The 21,671-nt window shown below is 46.7% G+C and overlaps 2 protein-coding genes across 4 annotated transcripts in view; both read right to left on the bottom strand.

Annotated features, from left to right (window-relative positions):
* Window positions 1–266: 266 nt before the first annotated feature.
* prkar2aa (protein kinase, cAMP-dependent, regulatory, type II, alpha A) lies at window positions 267–16,775 on the bottom strand. Of its 2 annotated transcripts, XM_083675145.1 has the most exons (11): window positions 16,122–16,775; window positions 15,390–15,662; window positions 6,433–6,468; window positions 5,799–5,935; window positions 4,547–4,653; window positions 2,885–3,026; window positions 2,430–2,531; window positions 2,158–2,232; window positions 1,882–1,947; window positions 1,437–1,575; window positions 267–950 (listed from the first exon to the last, which is right to left on the bottom strand). In XM_083675145.1, exons 2-11 carry the CDS (start codon window positions 15,634–15,636, stop codon window positions 826–828), a joined length of 1,176 nt encoding a protein of 391 aa, XP_083531271.1. In that variant the 5' UTR covers window positions 15,637–15,662; window positions 16,122–16,775; the 3' UTR covers window positions 267–825. The 2 variants fall into 2 exon arrangements, with proteins under 2 accessions (XP_083531271.1, XP_083531270.1); XM_083675144.1 differs by having other exon boundaries at window positions 15,390–16,775.
* Window positions 16,776–19,647: 2,872 nt separating this feature from the next.
* Window positions 19,648–21,671, bottom strand: part of mgll (monoglyceride lipase) — an 18,144-nt gene continuing 16,120 nt past the window's right edge. For both annotated transcript variants that reach the window (XM_083675389.1, XM_083675390.1), the window contains one exon: window positions 19,648–21,671. This exon is cut by the window's right edge and continues 204 nt beyond it. The gene's annotated coding sequence lies outside the window, so the exon portion shown is untranslated.

The following is a 21,671-nucleotide window of genomic DNA, read 5'->3' as shown; positions in this document are numbered from 1 at the left end:
TGGGGTTTTTCTGTGGTAAACACCGGCACTACAACAGTAGGAGAGCTTTCAGAAAGGACTCAACCCCCAAAGAGGAAACACTTTTTATTTAAATAATATTTTATCAAAGCTTCTGTTTTATCTTCATAAAATGTTTCTAAAACTTCTCTTTAAATCTTTTCTCTTTCATTTTTTTTTTTTTTGTTGCATTTTAGATTTTTTAGATTTTTCCTCTTTTTAAATGTTTCTTTCTTCTTTTTCTCACCAGGTGTTTTTGCAAGTGTGAGTGCCTGTGTGTGCGTGTGTGTGTGCGTGTGTGTGTGTGTGTGTGTGTGGATGTGTCCTTGGCTGAGGTTGTATTCATTTGTATGTGTGTGTCTGAATCTGTGCGTGAGAGAGAAAGGGCAAGCCTGCATGTCTGCGACGTGAGTGTGTGTGTGTGTGTGTGTGTGTGTGTGTGTTCGTTCTATGTCCTTGTTTTGTTGTGGCCGTGTCAGGGTCATGGCAGCAGGGACATTGCGAGGCTGAAGCAGCTCAAGCGACTGAGAGTCTGTGTGAGTTAGGAGTGAAAGTGTGTGTGTGTGTGTGTACCTATGAGTGAGCTTATCAAGGAGTGTGTTGAGCTAGGAAATGTGTGTATCAGGGTGAGTACACTAGGTAAGTCGGTGTCTCTCAATGCCTATGTATGTGTTCATGCATCTAAATGTGCATGGGTGTATGTACGATAGCATGTGTGTGTATGTCTGTGTGTATGTCTGTGTGTGTGCACATTATGTATGCATGTGTGTGTACGTCTGTGTGTGTGTGTACGTCTGTGTGTGTGTGTGTAAGGCACAGAGAAGTTCTTCAGTCTCTCAGGTCCATACTGGAGCCGAACAGAGCCACCAGCTGTTCCTCGTAGTGCGCGATGTTTCTCTTCATGATCTCCTTACAGGAGCCCAGCAGACGCTCAAACGCCTGAATGTCTATTACTGAAACACAGAGACACACACCGTCAATGTCTAGTACACACACACACTCACAGACACAGGCAGCCGTGCCATTCAGATCATAGGAGACCTGTCTATAGAACTCATCCAGATGGAACCTATTTTAATCCCCAAACCAAACCCTAAGTCACTCCCTCTCACACATGTTTAATAGTGTTCCTCATTCCATTCCATGCATTACAATGAGCCCATCCTCCCAATTTCTACCTCCACAAGCCTCTCTTGGCCTCCAGCCATCCTAGATGTTCTCATGTCTAAGCCAGTGTTAAGTGGGTGGATGCTGGGGATTCATTTAGGGTTGACATTCCTTCCATCTATGCTTGAGTTTAACTTCTACATGGGCTCCCTTGACTGGGATACAGGGTTAAACATACTAGAGGGGCCTGGGGGCGAGGGGTTGTTTAAAGTGGGACTAGGGACTAGGGGTGTATTTGGGCTTCGGGGGGGGGAGCTTCTAGGGGTTCTTACCCAAGCAGCGGACCTCCCCCACGGCGTAGGCTGAAGCAGCGCGGGGCTTGTTGGTGACCAGGGCCAGCTCCCCAAAGTAATGACCCCTGCTGCAGCGCGTGATCTCCACCTCAGCATTGTCCTGCTGGTCCTTCTTTGTCTGGACAAGAGAGGGGGACGACGATGACAGAGGGAGGTGAGGTGAGGGAGGGAGAGAGGTGAGGGGGAGCGAGTGAGAGAGAGGTGAGGGGAGGGGGGGAGAAGTGAGAGAAAGAGGTGAGGGGGGAGAGAATGAGGTGAGGGGGGTAGAAGGGAAGAAGAGAGGTAGAAGGAGAGCGTGGAGGATTGTGGAAAGAGGGAGAGAGAGGACAAAAGTAGTGGGAAGAGAGTTGACAATAAATAACATGTTACAAACAAACAGGAAATGTGAGGCGAGAGGAGAGAGAGCAGAGTGAGGAAGACCTACTTTGCTCTTCATCATGATCTTCACTTCTCCAGACTCCACGATGTAGAAGCAGTCAGCACTGTCCCCCTGAGGAAACCACACACACACACACACACACACACGATTAAAAGCAAGAAGGCACCAGGCTGGGCTTTCCTCTGTTCCTAACGAGACGTTTAAGGTAGCACAAGTACAGGTTAGGGTTCAACATCATTACAAGCTACAGCTGACCTCACATCAAGCAAAATAAATCATTAAGTGTTTCAGAGATGACCACACGCACACAGAGAGACATACCTGCAGGATGATGCGCTCGCCGTCTGTGAACTGCTTCCCTCCTAATACGTCAACAATCTTCATCCTCTCAGACAACTAAAAGAGAGAGAGAAAGAGAGATTATGGATGAGAGAGCGAAATTAGTTCATAACAAATTAGACAGGCATTTCACATTAAACATCAACTGATCCATTTCACTGCCCACCCCATCCCTCTCCACCTCTCCCTCCCTCCCTCCTTCCTTCCCCCCTCTCCCTCCCTCCTTCTCCCCTCTCCCTCCCTCCCTCCCTCACCTCTAGAGACTTCAACAGGGGAACACATTCGATGAAGGCCTCGTACATCTTCCTCTTCTTAGCATTGTTCTTCACGATGAGTCTCCGGAACGTGGCCCGGTCCTAGCCGGCAACACACACACAACCACAGAGTTACACATCACACACACACACACAACCACAGAGTTACACATCTGTCCTGCTTGACAATATCTCTGGGATTTTTAAGTCCTAAACCCGTTTATTTTGTCTTGTGAGGCGGCAATTTCAGAACTAGTGGCTGAAATTAAAAACAGAAATCCTGTAGCACCTACATTAAAAAACACAAACACACTGAAGCACATTCAATCACACAGCACGGGCCGCTGTCCAGCTACGACGGACAATAAAGTGATTCTATAGTCTGTGCTGCTGCTCTTGACCAGTGTGTCCACCAGGTGGAGCTGTGACTGTAGCAGAGGGAGAGGGAGTCTCACCAGGCCCCAGAGAGCTCCTTCGGTGGTGGCTATGATGGTGGCGGCGCGGGGGGTGTTGTACATCAGCGCAAGCTCTCCGAAGCTTCCCTTGTTGTCATACTGGCCTACACAGCAGTCCTTCACCACAATATCATACACTCCCCTGGGGAGAGAGAGAGGGAGGGGGAAGAGAGAAAGAAAGGGAGGGGATGAGTGCAGAGAAAAAGAGAGACAGAATAACAGAGAGAGAGACACAGAGAGATTAGGTAAACTAGAACACACAAAACCATCCCATATTGGGAGACCACCCTGCTCTGTGTACCCTCCAGACCTGACTAATCTACAACCAGATTAGGACAGATAGAAGATCAAGTTCCCAAAGAAACATTTAATCTTAAATCAGCATCAGTCTGTGACAGTCTGTGTTTTTTCCCTGTGTAGCGTCCTGCAGGGATTAAGAGAGAGAGAGAGGTAGACAAAGAGAGAGAGAGGTAGAGAGAAGGGAATGAACTGTGTGTTGGGCCAGATTACGTGGCCTTTTTGTATGGGGGATGTGATTGGCCGTCCTGGCTGGTGTAAGCCTGTGTTGTTGCTGCACGGTGGAGTATTAACTTTGTTTGAGGGGATCAGATTAGTGATGATGATCACTTACGTTAGAGACAGAGGAGAGAGAGAGAGAGAGAGAGAGAGAGAGAGAGAGAGAGAGAGAGAGACAGAGGAGAGAGAGAGAGAGAGAGACAGAGGAGAGAGAGAGAGGGAGGGAGAGAGAGAGGGAGGGAGAGACGCCCCACACCATATAGGTGACCCGAGGTGTTTCCCATGAGGCTTTGCAGGCCAGGCGGCGGGGCCAGGGAACAGGTTGAGCGTACTTATGACGCACGTAGCTTGTGCGTCGAGCGCCTACGGCAGAGATTAAGCCTCGAGGCCGTAGTCTGACGAGCAGGCAGTTTAAGGTGAACCATAACAATATGGCATGAAGGATAGATAGGATCGGTATTTCTAATATTCTATCTATTATATGCATCTACATCTATATATATCTACCTAGAATACAAATATATCAATCTATATAGATAGAATATTTCCCACACACACACAACCTGCTGTGTCCAAGTGCTTTATTATTACACCACGAAACAAAGTGTTTCCGACAGACAGGGAGCCTTGAGTAGAAGACTCCATGATCAGGCTTTTCTTCATTATTTCTAAACACTCTTTTTTTGGCGTAACAAAGGAAAGTATCAGGAAATAAGTTAACAAAGTATCAGGAAATAAGTTAAGGATGTGTCCATCAGTGGAGGCTGGCAGAGGTAGAAATCGGAAGATCGGCTCATTGTAATGCATGGAACGGAATAGGGAATGGTATCAAAACACATGTTCCTCATTCCTTTCCATGTATTACAATGAGCCTGTCCTCTGAGTTCTACCTCCACCGGCCTCCCCTGAGGTCCCATAGAATAAGCTGATGCATGGAGTCCTAGACCGAGGGGGCGCAAAACACACTGGAACAAGTGATTAAAGATACAAGATGAAGCACAAGGTGGCTTGGAAGACCTCCTATATGTAGATATGTTATGATGCTTTATAGTGTATGACTCAATTGTTTGGATAATAAAAAAAAATTAAAAAAGACAACACACACCCCCCACCCACACACACAGAGAAACACAGAGAAACACACACCTCTCGATAACGTAGAAGTTGTCTCCGTCGTCTCCCTGGTCGATGACGTGCTCCTGGGGCTGAACAACAAGCTCAAACATGGCGTCCAAAACTTCTGAGAACTGCTCCTGTGGGGGAGGGGGGGGGAGAGAGGAAAGAGACGGGGGAGACAGGAGAGGAGAAGAATGAGGGGTCTGATTCATGGTAGGACAGCACCATCAGTCACTAAGTTACTTAAAAGTTAAACTTAATAAACTGACTGACTGAGTTGTCCCTTGTCTTGTGTGAGTGTGAGTGAGTGAGTGAGTGAGTGAGTGCGTGTGTATGTGGAAGTCAATGTCTTACGCTGTTCTTCATAGCCTGAATGAAGGCTTCAATGTAATGTGTTGTGCGTCAATGTAATATGAACTATAGCCTATCAACGTCATTGCGGGAGTGTGTGTGTGTGTCTGTGTGTGTGCATGCGTGTGTGCGTGCAGGGTTCTCCCCAGGATTTTTGAACAGCGTGGTGCTGGACTGTAACCCGATCAAAACCCAGGTTTTTATTCATGTCAATAGTGCAAAACAAGACATCCAGCTGAAACGCTGACTTGACTGAAACATCGGAACACTTTCACAGTCATGTTGTTGGCAATTAAAGACAGTTACATTATTTGGAGAGAACCCTGGTGTGTCTGTCTGTGTGTGTGTGTGTGTGTGTGTGTGTGTGTGTGTACCTGGTCCAGGCTTTTGAGCAGTAGGATGTCTCTGTGTGTGTGTGTGTGTACCTGGTCCAGGCTTTTGAGCAGTAGGATGTCTCTGTGTGTGTGTGTACCTGGTCCAGGCTTTTGAACAGTAGGATGTCTCTGTGTGTGTGTGTGTGTGTGTGTACCTGGTCCAGGCTTTTGAACAGTAGGATGTCTCTGTGTGTGTGTGTGTGTGTGTGTGTGTGTGTGTGTGTGTGTGTACCTGGTCCAGGCTTTTGAGCAGTAGGATGTCTGTGTGTGTGTGTGTGTGTGTGTGTGTGTGTACCTGGTCCAGGCTTTTGAACAGTAGGATGTCTCTGTGTGTGTGTGTGTGTACCTGGTCCAGGCTTTTGAACAGTAGGATGTCTCTGTGTGTGTGTGTGTGTGTGTACCTGGTCCAGGCTTTTGAACAGTAGGATGTCTCTCTGTGTGTGTGTGTGTGTGTGTGTGTGTGTGTGTGTGTGTGTGTGTGTGTGTGTGTACCTGGTCCAGGCTTTTGAACAGTAGGATGTCTCTGTGTGTGTGTGTGTGTGTGTGTGTGTGTGTACCTGGTCCAGGCTTTTGAACAGTAGGATGTCTCTGCAGGCCTCTTGCAGTCGACAGCGCTGCACGTCTGTTTTGGGATGAACAACCCGGGGCTCGGTGTCCTCGTCCTCCTCGTCTGGGTTGAAGGCCTCCGCACACACTGGTGGGGGAAGAGTTAGAATGTAACTATACAAACAACAGAGATTGTAAACAGAGATTGTAAATCCGACCTTCAAAGAGGTGTTGGTTATAATGTAACACACACTAGGGGGAATAGTTATAATGTAACACACCGGGGGGGAATAGTTATAACAGTTGTCTTATAATACACACTGGAGGGAATAATTTTACTGTAACACATATTCTGAGGGGGACACAATAACTGTAACACACACCACAAGCGAATCACAGCTACTGTTTACATACTATGGAAACATGACTTCTGTTAAACAGACAAGCGTGGCATTATGATCCCAGAAAACACACATACACACACTCTTTTTAGCACACACTAAGACAACACATAACAACTGTATGTAAACATTGAGGAAGCTAGGGGGCCAAAGATCAAAGCCCTGCCCCCCACCCACTTAACATGCACCAACATCTCTGCTGGAGATGACATTACAATCACACTGACGTCAAACACACACTCACCTGACACTCTGCGGTTGAATCTACTGGGAGGAGGGGCTGTACGGAGGGAGAGAAAGACAGTTAGTGGACATTCTCTTCCGTTCACACATCACTGCAACTGTGAGCTGACCTCTGACATCAAGGCCGGCACTCCTGAACTGGCGGAGAGACACGACTGAGACATACGGAAGGAGACACACACACAGAAAATGTAACACAAAAGACCATTGCACAACCACCGCCTGACTGCAGCAGGACCAAGCTGCCTCGGGTCCCTGGTGGACCCAGCGTGGGCGGTCTTAGGGTAGAGGTGTTTGGACAGCCGAACATGCATGGCCCTGAAGGGCAGTGTGTGAACCATGAATATGCATGAAGTGGAATGTAGCCCTGAATATGAATACGAGATAGGAGTGAGAGGTGACTTTTGTGTGTGTGAGAGTGTGTCTCTCTCTGTGTGTCCGTGTGTGTGTATGTGCATTTATATACAGTATGTGTTTCTACTAGGGTGTGTGTGTGTGTGTGTGTGTGTGTATATATACTATGGGGGGTTTGTGTGTGTGTGTCCTACAGTATGACATGTGTGTGTTTGTGTGTGTCTACTGAGGATGTGTGTGTGTGTGTGTGTCTACTGGGTGTGTGTGTGTGTGTGTGTGTGTGTGCGCGTGTGTCTACTGGGTGTGTGTGTGTGCCTCCTGGGTGTGTGTGTGTGTGTGCGCGCGTCTCCTGGGTGTGTGTGTGTGTGTGTGTGCGTGCGCGTCTCCTGGGTGTGTGTGTGTGTCCGTCCATGAGGCCTGGCAGGGGAGTGACAGGACAGTGTCAGTACCTCAGGTCAGGGTTCCCTCTCCTGTCTCCCTTTCACACTGTGTTACCGTGCTGTCAGAAGCCATTATCTCTGCCATGTGAAGTGGGCCCACCCGGTCCAGCCCGACCCCCCCACACGACATCTCAGCCCCCGCACCTCACCATCTCTCTCATTCCTTCTCTCTCTGTCTCTCAACCCCTCACCTCCCCCTCTCATCTCTCTCTCTCTCTCTAACTAGGATCAGCATACTGTACATCATTTGCCCCGTGGGTCATATCCTAGTCCCTAGTGTCTAGTCTGGCCTTCTCTCTTTTTTCTCTCTCTCTCTCTCTCTCTCTCTCTCCCTCTTTCCATCCCCCCCTCTCTCTGTAATAACATTGTTACACAACTAATCCCCTCACCTGACTCTGTGTGGAGGCTGGCGGAGGTAGAAATCAGAGGAGGGGCTCATTGTAATGCATGGAACGGAATCATGAACGTGTGTTTGATGCCATTCCCTTATTCCGTTCCATGCATTACAACGAGCCTGTCCTCGATGTCCATCTCCACAGGGCACTCATCCTTTCTCTCACTTCCTTTTTCTTCCTCCCTCCCTCACTCACTCACCCACCTGCAAGAGACACAAGAGACACACCTGCTGACCCACCCAATCACAGAGCAACACAGGTCACGATCGTAAAAGACAATAAAATAACAGAATGATAACAACAATGGCACAAAGGGCATGGACAGATGACGTAGAACGCGTGTTTATCATCATGTGAAAGGCTAAAGGTACTGTATGGGGCTAGCGACCGTTAGCATGTAGCCTAGACAGTGCTGCTTTTGTCCACGTCCACATCGATCTCCACACAACATTATGATTCCTCACTGTCAGATTAGATACATGTGCGAACCAGGGACAGTGTGTGTGTGTGTGTCTAGGGACAGTGTGAGTGTGCCATTGTGTCTGTGTGTGTGTGTGTGTTGGTGTGTAGGGAGAGTGTGAGTGTGCCAGTGTGTGTGTGTGTGTGTTGGTGTATAGGGGGAGAGAGTGTGTGTATCGGGAGAGTGTGAAGTGCTCTCACCATCACGTGTGGGGGATATCAAGTGCCTCAGGTTGCCATGACAACCAAATACAAGGAAGACCTCATTGCCATAACAACATCAACCCCCCCTGCCCCCCCCCCCTTCTCAATCCACCTCTTACTAAGTGCAAGATCACCCCTCTCCCCAAACCCCCCCCTCACTCTCATAATGACCATGGGGAGGGAGAGAGAGAGAGAGAGAGAGAGAGAGAGAGACAGTGAGAGAAAGACAGAAAGGGAGAGAGAGAAAAACTGTGACAGAGAAAAAGAGAGAGAAAAAAAAAAAAGCAATTCAGTCCCTCTGACGTTTAAATTGATTTCTATTGCACGTTATCACTGTCTGCTGGGTCTGTTAATTGCAGTTAAAACTCGAGACGAATCAAAGGGTCCCTGCTGCTCAGCCTGCCTGTGGAGGAGGAGGGACGGGGAGGGAGGGACGGAGAGCTTATTGCGAGCATTACCAAACAAACAGGGCTGTGATTATACTCTGTGTGTGTGTGTGTGTATGAGAGAGAGAGTACTGGCCATGTGTTGTACTGCAGCATAAAGTTACCATCAAATAAAGTGATATTTCTGGTTTGTAAATATTCATCACAAGGGTCTGCATGCTGACAGGCATATTCTCTCTCTCTCTAGTGTCGTACTACTCACTCCCCTCCCTGTTTCTCTCCTATTCCCCTTTCCTCCCTTTCTTTTTCAGTCTCTCCCCCCTCCCTTCCTCCTCCTCCTCTCCCTCCTCCTCCCACCAGTATCATAGTCAAGGCCCTGCTGATAAGCAGTGTTAGGTCAGATGAAGAGCACCAGGGAGAGAGTCGTACGCTTCACGTGTCCTCAGCAACCACAGAGCTAGGGAGTGGCTGTCAAGTGGAACACTACAAACAGCCTGGATGTGTGTGTGTGTGTGTGTGTGGCAAAGCCCAAGCGTCAGTGAGTGTGAGCTGGGAACGTAAGTGAGTGTGTGTGTGGGGGGGGGGCCTGGGGACTCTAAACATGGGAGTGGCTGATGAACAAACATGGGCAGCGACCAGAGAGCTGCTGTCATGGACTACTGCCCACTGGGCAAGAACACACACAAGGACACTCACAATCACTAGGGAAGTGCTTGGTAAAGATGACACACACACAACCCCCCCCCACCTCCACCCCTCTAAAACCAACATGGCCAAGGCTGACCTTGCCACCAGGGTGGAGCTGTAGAATCAGAACCCAATGTGAGATTCTAAAACAATTGAAATGATTCTAATTCAGATTTTCTAATTCTGTGGATGGGCTGGTGGTTGGGTGGGTGGTGCCATGGTAGCAGGGACACAAAGCAGGCAGCTGGGAGCTCTCTGATACTGTAAGGAAACTAGAAACATAGCCTAGGCTTACTACACACACACACACACACACACACACACACACTTCTCACTGGTTCAGCCCTTGGACAGATACAACGTATAGGTTTTTATCTTACAAATAAATCACAGTTGGCACTTTTAAGAGCCACTCTTCCCGCTCCCGGACCTGCCCCTGCCCCTGCCCCGCCATAGAGGTTGAGGGGTGAGAAGTGGCTGTTGTGTGTTGTGTCTCTAGTGGACTGTGTCTCTGCTGTGTGTGCTGGACAGCCTCTCACTGATGACGCAGTAGTGGGTCGGGGCAGGAGGTGACACAACATCTTAACTCTGTTCACTACCCCTGGGCCAGGCGGGGGGAGGGGGGGAGAGATTACACTTTATAATGCTACCAACACTCACACACACTCTATCAAGAGGGCCCAGCTCTGTGTGTGTGTGTGTGTACTCTGAAGTGTATACGACTTCAGCCTTTCTCCCTCACACACACACGCACCTGTGTTTAATGAAATAATTCCCCAAATAGCCCATAGTAGGATGCATGAAGTAACTAGCTTCTCTGTATACCAGCATCTTCCCCCTCCTCCAACCCTCCGATACCACAACGCTGCATTCACACACGTCACCACCACCGCCACCAGTCAATGCTGCGTCATCTCAAAGTGCACTAGTCAGCACTCTTTACACACTATAGACCAGGACCCATATAACAAGCTAATCTAATCTCACACACACACGCACACCCCTGAACTGTACTGTACTGTACATCAGGAACCTGCCGTACCAAACCAATCATGGCCTAGTGAATACACACCGCTGTTGTTCATTAGTGGTGGGAGTTTCACACTGCCAAGTACTTACTGCCTGCCTGCCTGCCCCCCCCATACCATGTGGGAGTCATCTGTGTGTGTGTGGATGCTGCTGTTGCCTCCGAGTACACAGAGGGGAATGACAAATTGCTGTTTTGGTTTGAAATCGTCGAGGTTTGCCAAGCAGTTTTTGAGGTGATTTATCGTTGCGTCACATTGAAATGGATAGTGCTAGACCCAAACGCTGGCGGGAACACACGCACTTAAGGGTCTAGTTTACCACACCCACCTCAGATTCACCACGCTGTATGTGAGAACATGAGCGTTACATCGGGCCTAATTATATAGGCTTACGCAGTGCACATGCACAGGCACACACACTTTCACAAGTTGGCATATTCCTAACAGGGTGTCCATAGGACGACTCAGATCATACCTTATCTTTCTAATGCACTGTTCCTGGGTATTTAGGCTTCGTCTTTTTTCCTCCAGTGGATTTTCCGGCTTTCCCTCTCCCCCTGTCAATCTGCCCGGACCACTACGCCTTTCCTATGCACTCTCTCCCTTAACAGCCCCCCCCCCGCCCCCCTGCCCCCGCTTTGCCCCTCTCTGTCTCTCCCTCCCTCCCTCTCCCCAGCTTTGCCCCACTCTGTCTCTCCCTCCCTCCCCCTCTCCCTCCAGCTTTGCCCCTCTCTCTCTGTCTCTGTCTCTCCCCCCCCCCCCCCCTCTCTCTCCCATTAGCTATCTAACTCTACCTCTCTCTCATTCTCTCCAGACTAAAGTCCTTAAAAGGAAGTGTCCCCATCCTGTTCGGAGCTTTAGGCGTTGGTAGTTAACCCTTTGTGTGCCGAGCCCCTCAGTGATGCCTGAGCCGCCCCCAGCTCCACTCGCATAGACGTGTATGTGTTGGCTAGCGAGGAGGCCAAGCAAGAAATAAACAACAAGTCCCCATGGTGCTAGAACAGCAGAGGGGTAGCTGGAGCTTGGATGGTCAGGAAACGGCAGTTAAGTTTAAAACTCACCAACTGCCAAAGAATTCAGGAACACTCACCACCTAGAGTGCCAAGTTTTTAATGTGGTATTTACGAAGCAACAATACTTTGGCTACAAAATTAAGCATCATAATTTTAGCATTTTTGGTGAATAAAGTCACCCGTGGCACTCCAGAATGTTGACAATTCGGGCAACTTTATTCAAAATGTTATGCAAATGTTAAGAGAGCGACCGTGACCTCTGTATATTGGCCATAATGCCAGGGGATGTAGCCCAGCTTAGCGTAAACAGCCCACATTGCTCAAATGTGACCATTTACAGTATCAGCGGGAGTAGTCGGGAACTCTAAGCTACCCACATTCCAATGGTTGTTTTGCCTTTCCACTTTTCAGATGAAAGCTTTTAAAGTGTTTCCAAGTAGCAGGGGGTGGTACAGTAGGATTTACACAAAAGCCTAGCAACTGACTAAGAACTCACAGACTGGGAGAGAGTGTTTGTAGGCCTGAAGCCTACATATTTACTTTACATTGACAAGAGTCAGTGTGTGTATGAATGACTGAGGTCATGCAAAGATAGCAATATCAAAGACACTTTGTGTGTGTGTGTGTGTGTGTGTGTGTGTGTGTTGTGGGGGGGGTAAAAGGACTGAACTAGTGAACCCGTGGAACTTATCTGTACTCTCATTGGCCAAGGTCACCGTCTGTCTATTTTACTCCCCCTCTTATTGGTTAGACTCGAGAACAAGGTTGCTTGCCTGCGTCCAGGCGTTTGTATTCTCTCAGGCTGACAGGACAAGGACACCACCACCATCTCAGACTGACCAACACTAATATTTGGCCAACCCTTTCTAATAAGATTGTCCTCTACAGATGTTTTACAGGCCTGGATGATCAGATAACCATCAACACAATTGTTCTTCAACTGCCGACTAACCCTAACCTTTACCCTAGTGGCTAACTGTCCTCACAATCTACAGGGGACTACACCCCCTCTTCCCCCCTCTCTCTGTCTCTCTCTCTCTCTCCACCCCTCTCCCTCCTCCCTGTAGTGTCTGTCTACCAGTGACCCTGTGGCAGCCAGCCCCCGCGCCCCCTCTCTGTCCTGTTAGATCTTATGTACTAATGATGACCCCCTCTCTCCCTAAGCCACCTTAGCTAATCTGATTGAGATTGAGAAGCTATCCCGTCACCCGCAGAGAGAGGGGGTAGGATCTGTCTGTCAATGCTAGAGAGAGGGGGATAAAGAGAGAAAGAGAGAGAGAGAGAGTCTCGTATCGTAAATGTACTTCATGCATCATACTTCATGAATGTCATGCCAGTAAAGCAACTTTGAATTTGAGAGAGAGAAGTGTAGGGTAGGATCTGTCTGAATGCAACAGGGTAACAAGGGAAGGAAAGAAAGAAAGAAAGAAAGAAAAAAGCTGTGAAAGAACATGAAAGACAGTCAGGGAAGCCTCAACTTTCAACTCACCCCCCCCTTCAATGAGCCACTCTTTACTCTGTAATCATGACAGGGTAATATAACCTGGAAGACACGATATATCTACAACAAACAGACATGTTGTTAACAACCCTGAGTGAAGATGATTAGAAAATTGTAGGGCTAATTAAAAAAACATTCAGCGAGGAGTCGTCGTCATCTATCAAAACATGCAGGCTGTATTTGCTGTCTCACTGGTGTGTCTGATTAGATGTCCTCTTCCTCTATCAAAACAGCATTGAGTCAGCATTACGTTGATCAAAAGGAGGACAGTTTTCCACATCCTGATCTCTTGCAACCCAACACCTCTGCAGTGAAGGGAAGCCAGGTCACCTAAGGGCTATGGCCAAACGACAGGACTGGCTGGCTGGATGGACATGGATGGCGGTGGATTCCAATCCAAAAAGGGGCAGTCTAATCCCTGAGCCCCTACTTTATACAGCCCTGCTCACATTCATCTTAATACAGCGGAGATTCAATACAAGCCTTAATCAGGGCCCTAAGCAGGTCGATATTACCCGATTGGGACCTACCACCATGGTAAACACCAAAGTGAAAGGGGGGCCAAACCATGTGAACTGCAAATAAAGGAGCAAAGGATGTGCCTTTCCCACCATTTCCTCATTTTTCTGCCACAGGAGATGGGGCCAGGAATGAGGAAGTGCCAAAGTTCAGATGTTTATCAAAACGTGATCGTCTTATCATCTCAACCAGAAAATTGCCTACAGATGCCGATCTTCCTAGTTTTTTTCCACCCTGCCATGAATTCACATTCACAGAGAGTACTGCAGGAGAGAGAGAGACGCTGAGTTGGAGAGAGCTTTTAAACCCTAATGCTGAGCGTGGCTCTCGAGGGATGCTAACCATTAGATTAGTCTCTAAATGCACAGTGGGGTAATTAGGTCACCTGTTGTGCAACGCAACTGAGAGTGACCATATCTCCCCCCTCTCCCCCTGACTTCTTCAGAAGAGGGTGTTGGGGCATATAGGCTCAAATAAGCTATGTTGGCCTTGGTCTGCGGTATCATCAGAAGGGTTACGTGCCATCCTGTCTGTCATTTCATAAGACAAATACATGGACCATATTAAGCAATACTGATTGATAGATAGATGCTACACCCAGCCAAACTGGTTCTTCATACCTGACAGATAACCCAGAGACAACAAGTAGGCCGGGGCCTTAAAATAGGTGCAGCAGCGCTGGGGACTCTGACATGACTAAAAGAAAGAGTAAACCGAGGCCTCTCTGCACTCGCCACAAGCAGCACAAATTAGTTTAATCATCTACTTCGTTTACGACGTGTATCTTCTGGTTACATCTCTGATGCGAAGCCCTCCCTAATACAATGGCTCTGTAGTCTGCCATGTATTCAGGTGACAGTTTCCTCTAGCCATAGGGGCTAGGCTGGTTGTGCCCCACATCAGGCACATCGAATGCCAGTGTGTGAACCACCATTCTTCCTTTATCTTCTATCCAGCCTCCCTCTCTCAATACAGACACTGCTCTCTCTCACAGTAAAAGCCCAATTCATCTCATCACTAATACCCCTATTCATTCACTCTCTCTCCCTTGAAATAGCCTAACAGCACACTGCCACAAGAGCCCTGGAGATAGTGAAATGTGCAAAAGCTAGTGCTTCAGACGAGACAGAATGGCGCCTCTCCTCCTGACATGAAATGAGGCAACAGTTTGTTTTCAAAAAACAACATATCTTTTACTCAAGAGCGGAATAGTTAGTGTGTGGTATACATGATAAACAATAATGCATAACCATTTATTAAAAAAGAATGTGTACACAGCTCAACTGATTCTGTGACATGCATGTGAGACAATTTCCTCTCCCGAGCAGGAATTCAAGTGGGTGTGATTAGCTAAGTCCTAACAGATCTGTTTGCACATACTCCGCAGATGAGGCACTCGCAATCCAACACAGCAGCCAAATACAGCAAGTGAGGAAACTAAATTCTCACTTATTCCCCTGGCAGACAATCAAAGCAAAATTTCTGAATCCCTGAGATCACACATCTGTTCATTGACAAAAACAGAGCATCCATTCACAACATAACAGCCCCTGAACGCCAATGTGACCTGGATCACGTTGCTCTCAGCTGTAGAGAGCTGTGGAGAGCAGTGTACTGTAGCATCTTGTGTAGGCCTGCTAGGCATAGCTGCATGGGGGAGGCCGGGGCTGGCAGATATCTAATGCAGGCCACAACTTGTGTCCACAAATAGTGTTTTATTCACTTGAGTGTGTGTGAGTGTGTGTGAGTGTTGCATCTTCTTATGTCATGCCATCATTATTATTTACCAACAAAATGTACCTCAGTGAAAACAAATCAGATACACATGCAGACTGTATGCACTGCAAAGCAAAGCTATTGGAACTTAACATGTAGGATGTCACCGGCATAGGATGACAGCTAGCTGGTTATTCAACTCATCTGTATGTCTAACCTAAGACAAGTGCTGATCTTCTACTAGACAGCAACTTACGCTCGAAATCAGAATCATCGTCATCATCATCGTCTCCATTGGACTCAGTCTGCATCGGCTCCCCATCGAACATCACCCCTTTCCCGATCTTGACAGCAGCACCGGCCCCATCTTGGCTTCTAGTATCCCTCAAGCGAGTGAAATATTGTACGGCGAATTCCACTAGGTCCTGTGGCCTCTGTCGGAGCACCTCCACAGTGTAGCCTTGCAGCAATTCCGTCAATCCCACCGGTATCTCGATACTCATTACTGTGTTTTGATGGTGCTACCTACCTAGAAAGATGTTCAGATTTGTTTGGAAATTCGTACAAAAATATAAATTTAGCTAGCTAGCTACGAATTCGATATCAGTCCATGTGTAGCTGGCTAATTTGCTACAGTAGTGGAGATATTATAACACTTCAGCTTCACAGAAACTGGGTTAGCCTGCTGACATTGGAGAGTAGTGCGCTGGAGGTTGCAGATTTGCTGAACAATACTGTCCAAGCAAATACTGACAATTGTCGTAGGGAGGTCTTGTGAAGAGAAAAGAAAAATGACCAGTGACGTTAGTTGTCAATAACGGAGCTGTCAAGTTGGGTGGCTAGTTAGCTAGCTAGTTGGCTAGCTCGATGAATGTGCTACTGACATGTAACTGTGCTATGACAGCTGGCCCGTTATAGTTGGCCGACTCAAGTATTACAGTGGCAACAACTCAATACCTAGATATCTTGCTAACCTTCGCTAACTTACGTCTGTGTCTGATCTGTCAGTGTCACCACCAGCTGACGCTAGCCGGTTCTTTCGCTGTCTTCCCTGTTCTCTTTATTTCGCCTCCTCTTTTTCGCCCGTCTCCTTGCCAGTGTAGCGACCAAACCCCACCAGCTAACGCTATCCGATTAGCTTATATCACCGATACTGGACAACCTGAACCTAGGAGCTAGCTAGCAACCTAGCAATGCCTCTTCCACAGTCGACGTAGCTTACGACGGAGGGGAGTCGGATAGCCAACTAGCTAGCAGTGCTAGTATAGCTTAGAATTTATGAGAGGGTGGGACTTGAGGATGTGGGTTAACTAGCCGCCGGTTAAACGCACTATACCGGGGCTGTCGTGGTATTATTAGCTAAACGCCCACAGCAAAGGTGGCTAACAAAAACGGGCTAACTAGTTAGCGGGCTGACTTCAGAATGCCGAGAGTCCAGACAGCTCGAGCCCGGCGTATCCCAAGCCGTTCGAAATGATGAACGCAGCGGGGACAACTCAAACCTTATATAAAAACTCGAATTACGGAATATCTCGCAGCTGTTCAAACGAATTTTTGCGGTATAATTATTGATAACGGTACGCGTGATAACCAGTAAATCCGTTTCTGCCTCCTGAAGTGGCTCTTCTTTTTGCTCCACAGCCACACGAGCGAGCGTTCCTCCGGGGGCGTGGTCAACTTGACAGAAGCGAGCCGTGCAGCTGACATTGATTGACAGGCCGACTAACCAACCGTTAAAGAGTCAAGACATAGAAGAGTGAATCACATGGGTTCGTTGCCAAAGTGGGCGTGAATGAAGGCGGCCTACCATGTCACCACTAGTGACCTCTGTCTTGAGTTGAGTACCAAGTCGGCTAGATGTGAAGGGAAAACACCTTTGAAGTTACACGGCCTACGGATGGAGTAATTAGAACACACATGAACTCTATCTCCTATTTACCTGACCAGATAGTTACCATAGGCAACACGATGCATGCAAGCACCCGGAGGTCAGTCTCTCAGTCATCAATGCATTTCTCATGGCGGATATTCAATCAATTATAAATCATTTAGACCAATATAACGTTTTAATAACTATGCACTATTGTGTATATGTTTATTAATTCCGAAGTAACAGTAATTCTACGATAGGCCCCATCTGCTTGCCAGTACTTTCTATCAGGGTCACGCTGTTAAGCGCCAAATCGAACAGCAGACCGAAGCCTTGTCATCTCCTCATGAGCTGCTGGGCCTTATCCCAAGGGTTTATGGGGCACTCCCCACGCAACTCATCCTGAGCCAATGGATGGCTTTCCCTCTTGCTGGCAACAGGTCATACCGCGCATACAGGGCCAGCAGCAGATATGGTGGCGCCGCGCCAGCCTATTCCTGGTTACCCTTACCTCAGAGCGACAGGTTAAGCCGTTGCCATGACCACCACCACCACCACCGTGGACATGGCTTTATAATTCCTCGGACTAATTTCGTTTTCCGAGTGTTGGGGCTGTCTGAAGTCTCCCTCTGGCGGATGAAGTCGTAGGCTCTGTCCACTGCAACCCAGCTGACTGACCTAGAAAGTACTTTGGACCATTCCTAATTTCGTTCCATGCATTACAATTATCCTGTCTTCCGATTTCTACCTCCACCAGCCTCCCCTGGTCTGGGAGTTCATCCCGCCCTCTACCCAGACTCAGATTAAGCCCAGTCCCGGTCCAAAGAGTGGACATGAATCTACATTTAAGACCAAGACCAGAATCGTTCTGTTGTCTAGTCCAGGAGTACGGCTTCACCTGTAAACCGCCCATTGAGGTTAAAATAGGGATTGGTTATGCGATGACATTGTTTCAATGGATATGATGAAGCTGATCTGATTGACAGGCTTCCTCTATTGACATGCTTCCAGGGGTTGTCACTAAGTCTGGTATGGCTATTCAGAGTGTCTGTATTAAGTCAGAATTTTGTATGTCTACTCATAAAACCTGTATCCTTAATCTGCACTCTCAATGGAAGAGGATTATGCTAATGAACATAATCTGGCACAGTAAAAACTGAACATTTAAGGGGAATTGCCAGAGGAGCCTAGCAATTGTATCCCCTCACGAGTCTGGAATACTGGATGTGGAATATTCATATTGATTTAATTGAGTGTGTTTATCACCTTTACAGCCATTAAGCATGCAGACTGCTAATTCCAGGTATTAGTGCTGCCAAACCCAGTTTATATATTCATGTCACATGACTGAGAATTTCAAACACAAAAGAAATTCATGTTACACAAATCACCATTATGCACATGAATAAAATGCTTTATGACTTTATTTGCTTTATGTGATGTTTGTTTTTAAAATAAATAATCAGGTATACTTTACGTTTTGAATGTTTCATTCATGTGAATTGTGTTTTGATGAGAGTATAAATGTAACATTATTGCCATCTACTGGTCAATGTGTAATATCACAAGGGTTTTGGCAACATTTGTATTGAAGATGGAAATATGCATTTATATTATGTTGATTCATAAAAACGTTTGTATAGAAGTGTGTGTTTTGTCTGCTTATCATAATAACATATTCACAGATCCCTGATGTATCCTTCATTACAATCCTGAGTACACACTGGAGGTAGAAATCAGAGGACGGGCTCAATGGAATCAGGAATGGTATCAAACGTGTGTTTGACACCATTCCTCATTCCATTCCATGCATTACAATGAGCCCATCCTCCGGTTTCTACCTCCACCAGCCTCTACTGCTGGGAACAGGGGAGCACCTCCTACAATGTGATAATAGTACACTTTTTGACGACCACACAAAGATTTAAAAATAAAGGAGCTGGAAAATATTTCAACAGTCATTGTTTATTTGTAACACATGTTCTAACTAGTTTAGTAGCTTGTTTTTCAGTGGTAAGGGTAACAGGTAGTCATTTTTATCATTCATATATACATCATATATCACAGTAGGCCTATTAGTGTGTTAAAACATCTTGATACAAACAACTGATCATTAAACATTGTTCCAATATCTTAGCAACCTCTCTGCAAATTGTATATCAACAAAATCATCTGAGAAGGAGAACACCAATGAGGTATTTCAACAGTAATTTGTTTTAATTTGTTCAAGCCACTGATCTATAGCTTTGATTGGTTCAAGCCCCTAGAGAGACTGACTGCTATGTGGTATGGCTGATCCTATTCGTCTAGTGACATGATACAGGGTGTGTAGTTTAAGCCTCTCAGCAATGTCTAGCTGATCTAAATCCAACAGGGGAGGCTGGTGGAGGGAGGTATCGTAGGACGGGCTCATTGTAATGCATGGAATGGAATGAGGAATGGTGTCAAACACACGTGATACCATTTGATTTGATGCCATTCCTGATTCCATTCCATGCATTACAATGAGCCCGTCCTCCGATTTCTGCCTCTACCAGCCTCCCCTGATATCCAACTATTCACAGAGACCAAACCCATTTTCACACAGGGTCATGGGAATAAGGCACAAAGCAACACAACTCACATACTAAAATAAACTACATCCTTTCATAACAAATTTAATTTATTTCAAATGGAATTCTTGGTCAGATTAGGTTCCAAGGCTTTCCTGGAAACAGACGTCAGGCCTTGAGTATGTATCATAAAGTACATTTCAGAATCGTATATTGTATCAGAAAAATGTCAACATTCATATTCATGTTTATATAAACTAAATAACAAGACTGTATTTGTATCAATACAAGACTGTAATCACATTGAGCTAGCTCTCAGGTGCAACAAAAATATTACCAACATTGTCACATTGTCAAAAGGGGCCTACAAGAGTTTCTCACTGTACATCCTTCTGAAGCAGTTTCCATTCTCATCAGGTATTACTCCTGGACAAACACAGTAAAAAGTATTGAAGTTTGCTATGGTATAAAAGTGGCTAATCATGCTCCATGCCACGTGTGTGCTTAAACAGTAAAACACAGAAACAGTCGCCATGTTCCCCTCGCTTCTCTTTAAACAGTCAATAGAGAATACCTAGAAATTGTGTAGACAAGATAAATAAAAGCTAAGTAGATACAAAACAGAATAATGATTTATTTCCTTCTCCCTTCCAATATTTATGATATCATATATTACATTTGTGACAAGAAAGACTAACCTTTGATATTAAATATCAACATTGTTGGTAAGACCAACACGTGGCTGGTTTCAGTTAAAAACCGAGTTTTGAATTATGTCCTTTTTCAAATTGTTCACATATTATTCTTCAGTGTGTGCTGTGCTAGGCTAGAGAACTGATACTGATAGTTCATGCACATGCTGTCGATGTCAACGAGTACACAAACGAAGAGCCTATGCTTCTTATAAAGGAAGAGCCTATGCTCGGAGGTCCTGCTAAAAATAACAGTCCTTTTCTGAGGAACAGTCATGAGTCATGATGCAAAGAATGGTCTATTCACAAAATTACTGGCCAATTGGATTTCACTTTGGGAAAACCGCTCAAAGTAACAGCTGATTAATAGCTTCAACAGTCTTTTTACCTCTTTCAAAAGAAAACTGCCTCTGTTAAGTGTATTTTATATATATATATATATATATATATATATATATATATCTCGATATTTACTACTGGGCATTAAATCAGTAGTAATTATTCGTATGACAGATTATACGGAGAACAGCAGATAAATTGTGCTGCTGCAGGTGGTACATTGAGGCTCTCTCATCCTCATGAACACAAAGAGAGCCGCAGTGTAGCGAGCGCCTTTGTCTGTACACACAGCATGCCTCTTGTTACTGTGGCTGCCTGTCCAATGGATACATTTTTTCATTGTGGTTTTATCTGACATGCTGCCATGGTAACCAGCAGCTTTCTGTCTCTTGGCTGCTAATATACATTTAAAAAAAAAAACGGCAGTTCCGATTAACGGCCACTAGGGGCATCAGGTCTATCTCAGGGCATTAGTTGGTTGGTTGGTCGGTGTTCTAAATGAGAACAAGATGTTTGACTCTGAACGGGGGATCTGAGATACGAGGAGAGGAGAACAAAGGCTAGTTGTCTCCACGGCAACGCTCAAAAGGGAACACTGCAGCCAGGGGGGGGGGGGGGGGGGGGGGGGTTTGATTCGTTCTGTCGGCCTGGTGATCACCGTGGTTACATGTGAGAAATACCTTTGTGAATTCCGCACCCAGCTCTCAGCGTGGTTCCCTTTGAAGCCAGGGAAGGGAGACATGGTTGATGTGTATACACACACACACACACACACACACACACACACACACACACACACACCATCGCCTAGCAGCTGGGGCACAGCTGCTATCTGCTAGGTAGAACATAGGAAATCAGGCCAGTGGTCACTCACTAATGACCTGAAGGTGACCTTTGGGCCTCCTGACCTTTCCCTTCCTTTCGACCCCCCTGCCCCCCCCGCCCCTGCCCACCGCGCCGGAGGAGCCCAAGCTTCCAGGTCTAATTCAGGGGCTGGGGGTTAGGGGTTAGGGGTTAAGGGGGGTCAGTTAACTACTGGTCTGCAAGCAGCAGAGTATGTGCAGTCCGTGTCAGTACAAAAGTCA

The sequence above is a fragment of the Argentina silus genome (genome assembly GCF_951799395.1).
Source record: "Argentina silus genome assembly, chromosome: 8".
Lineage (NCBI taxonomy): Eukaryota > Metazoa > Chordata > Actinopteri > Argentiniformes > Argentinidae > Argentina > Argentina silus.
Note: the sequence above shows the minus strand (reverse complement) of the source record. Positions and strands in the feature narration are given on the sequence as shown.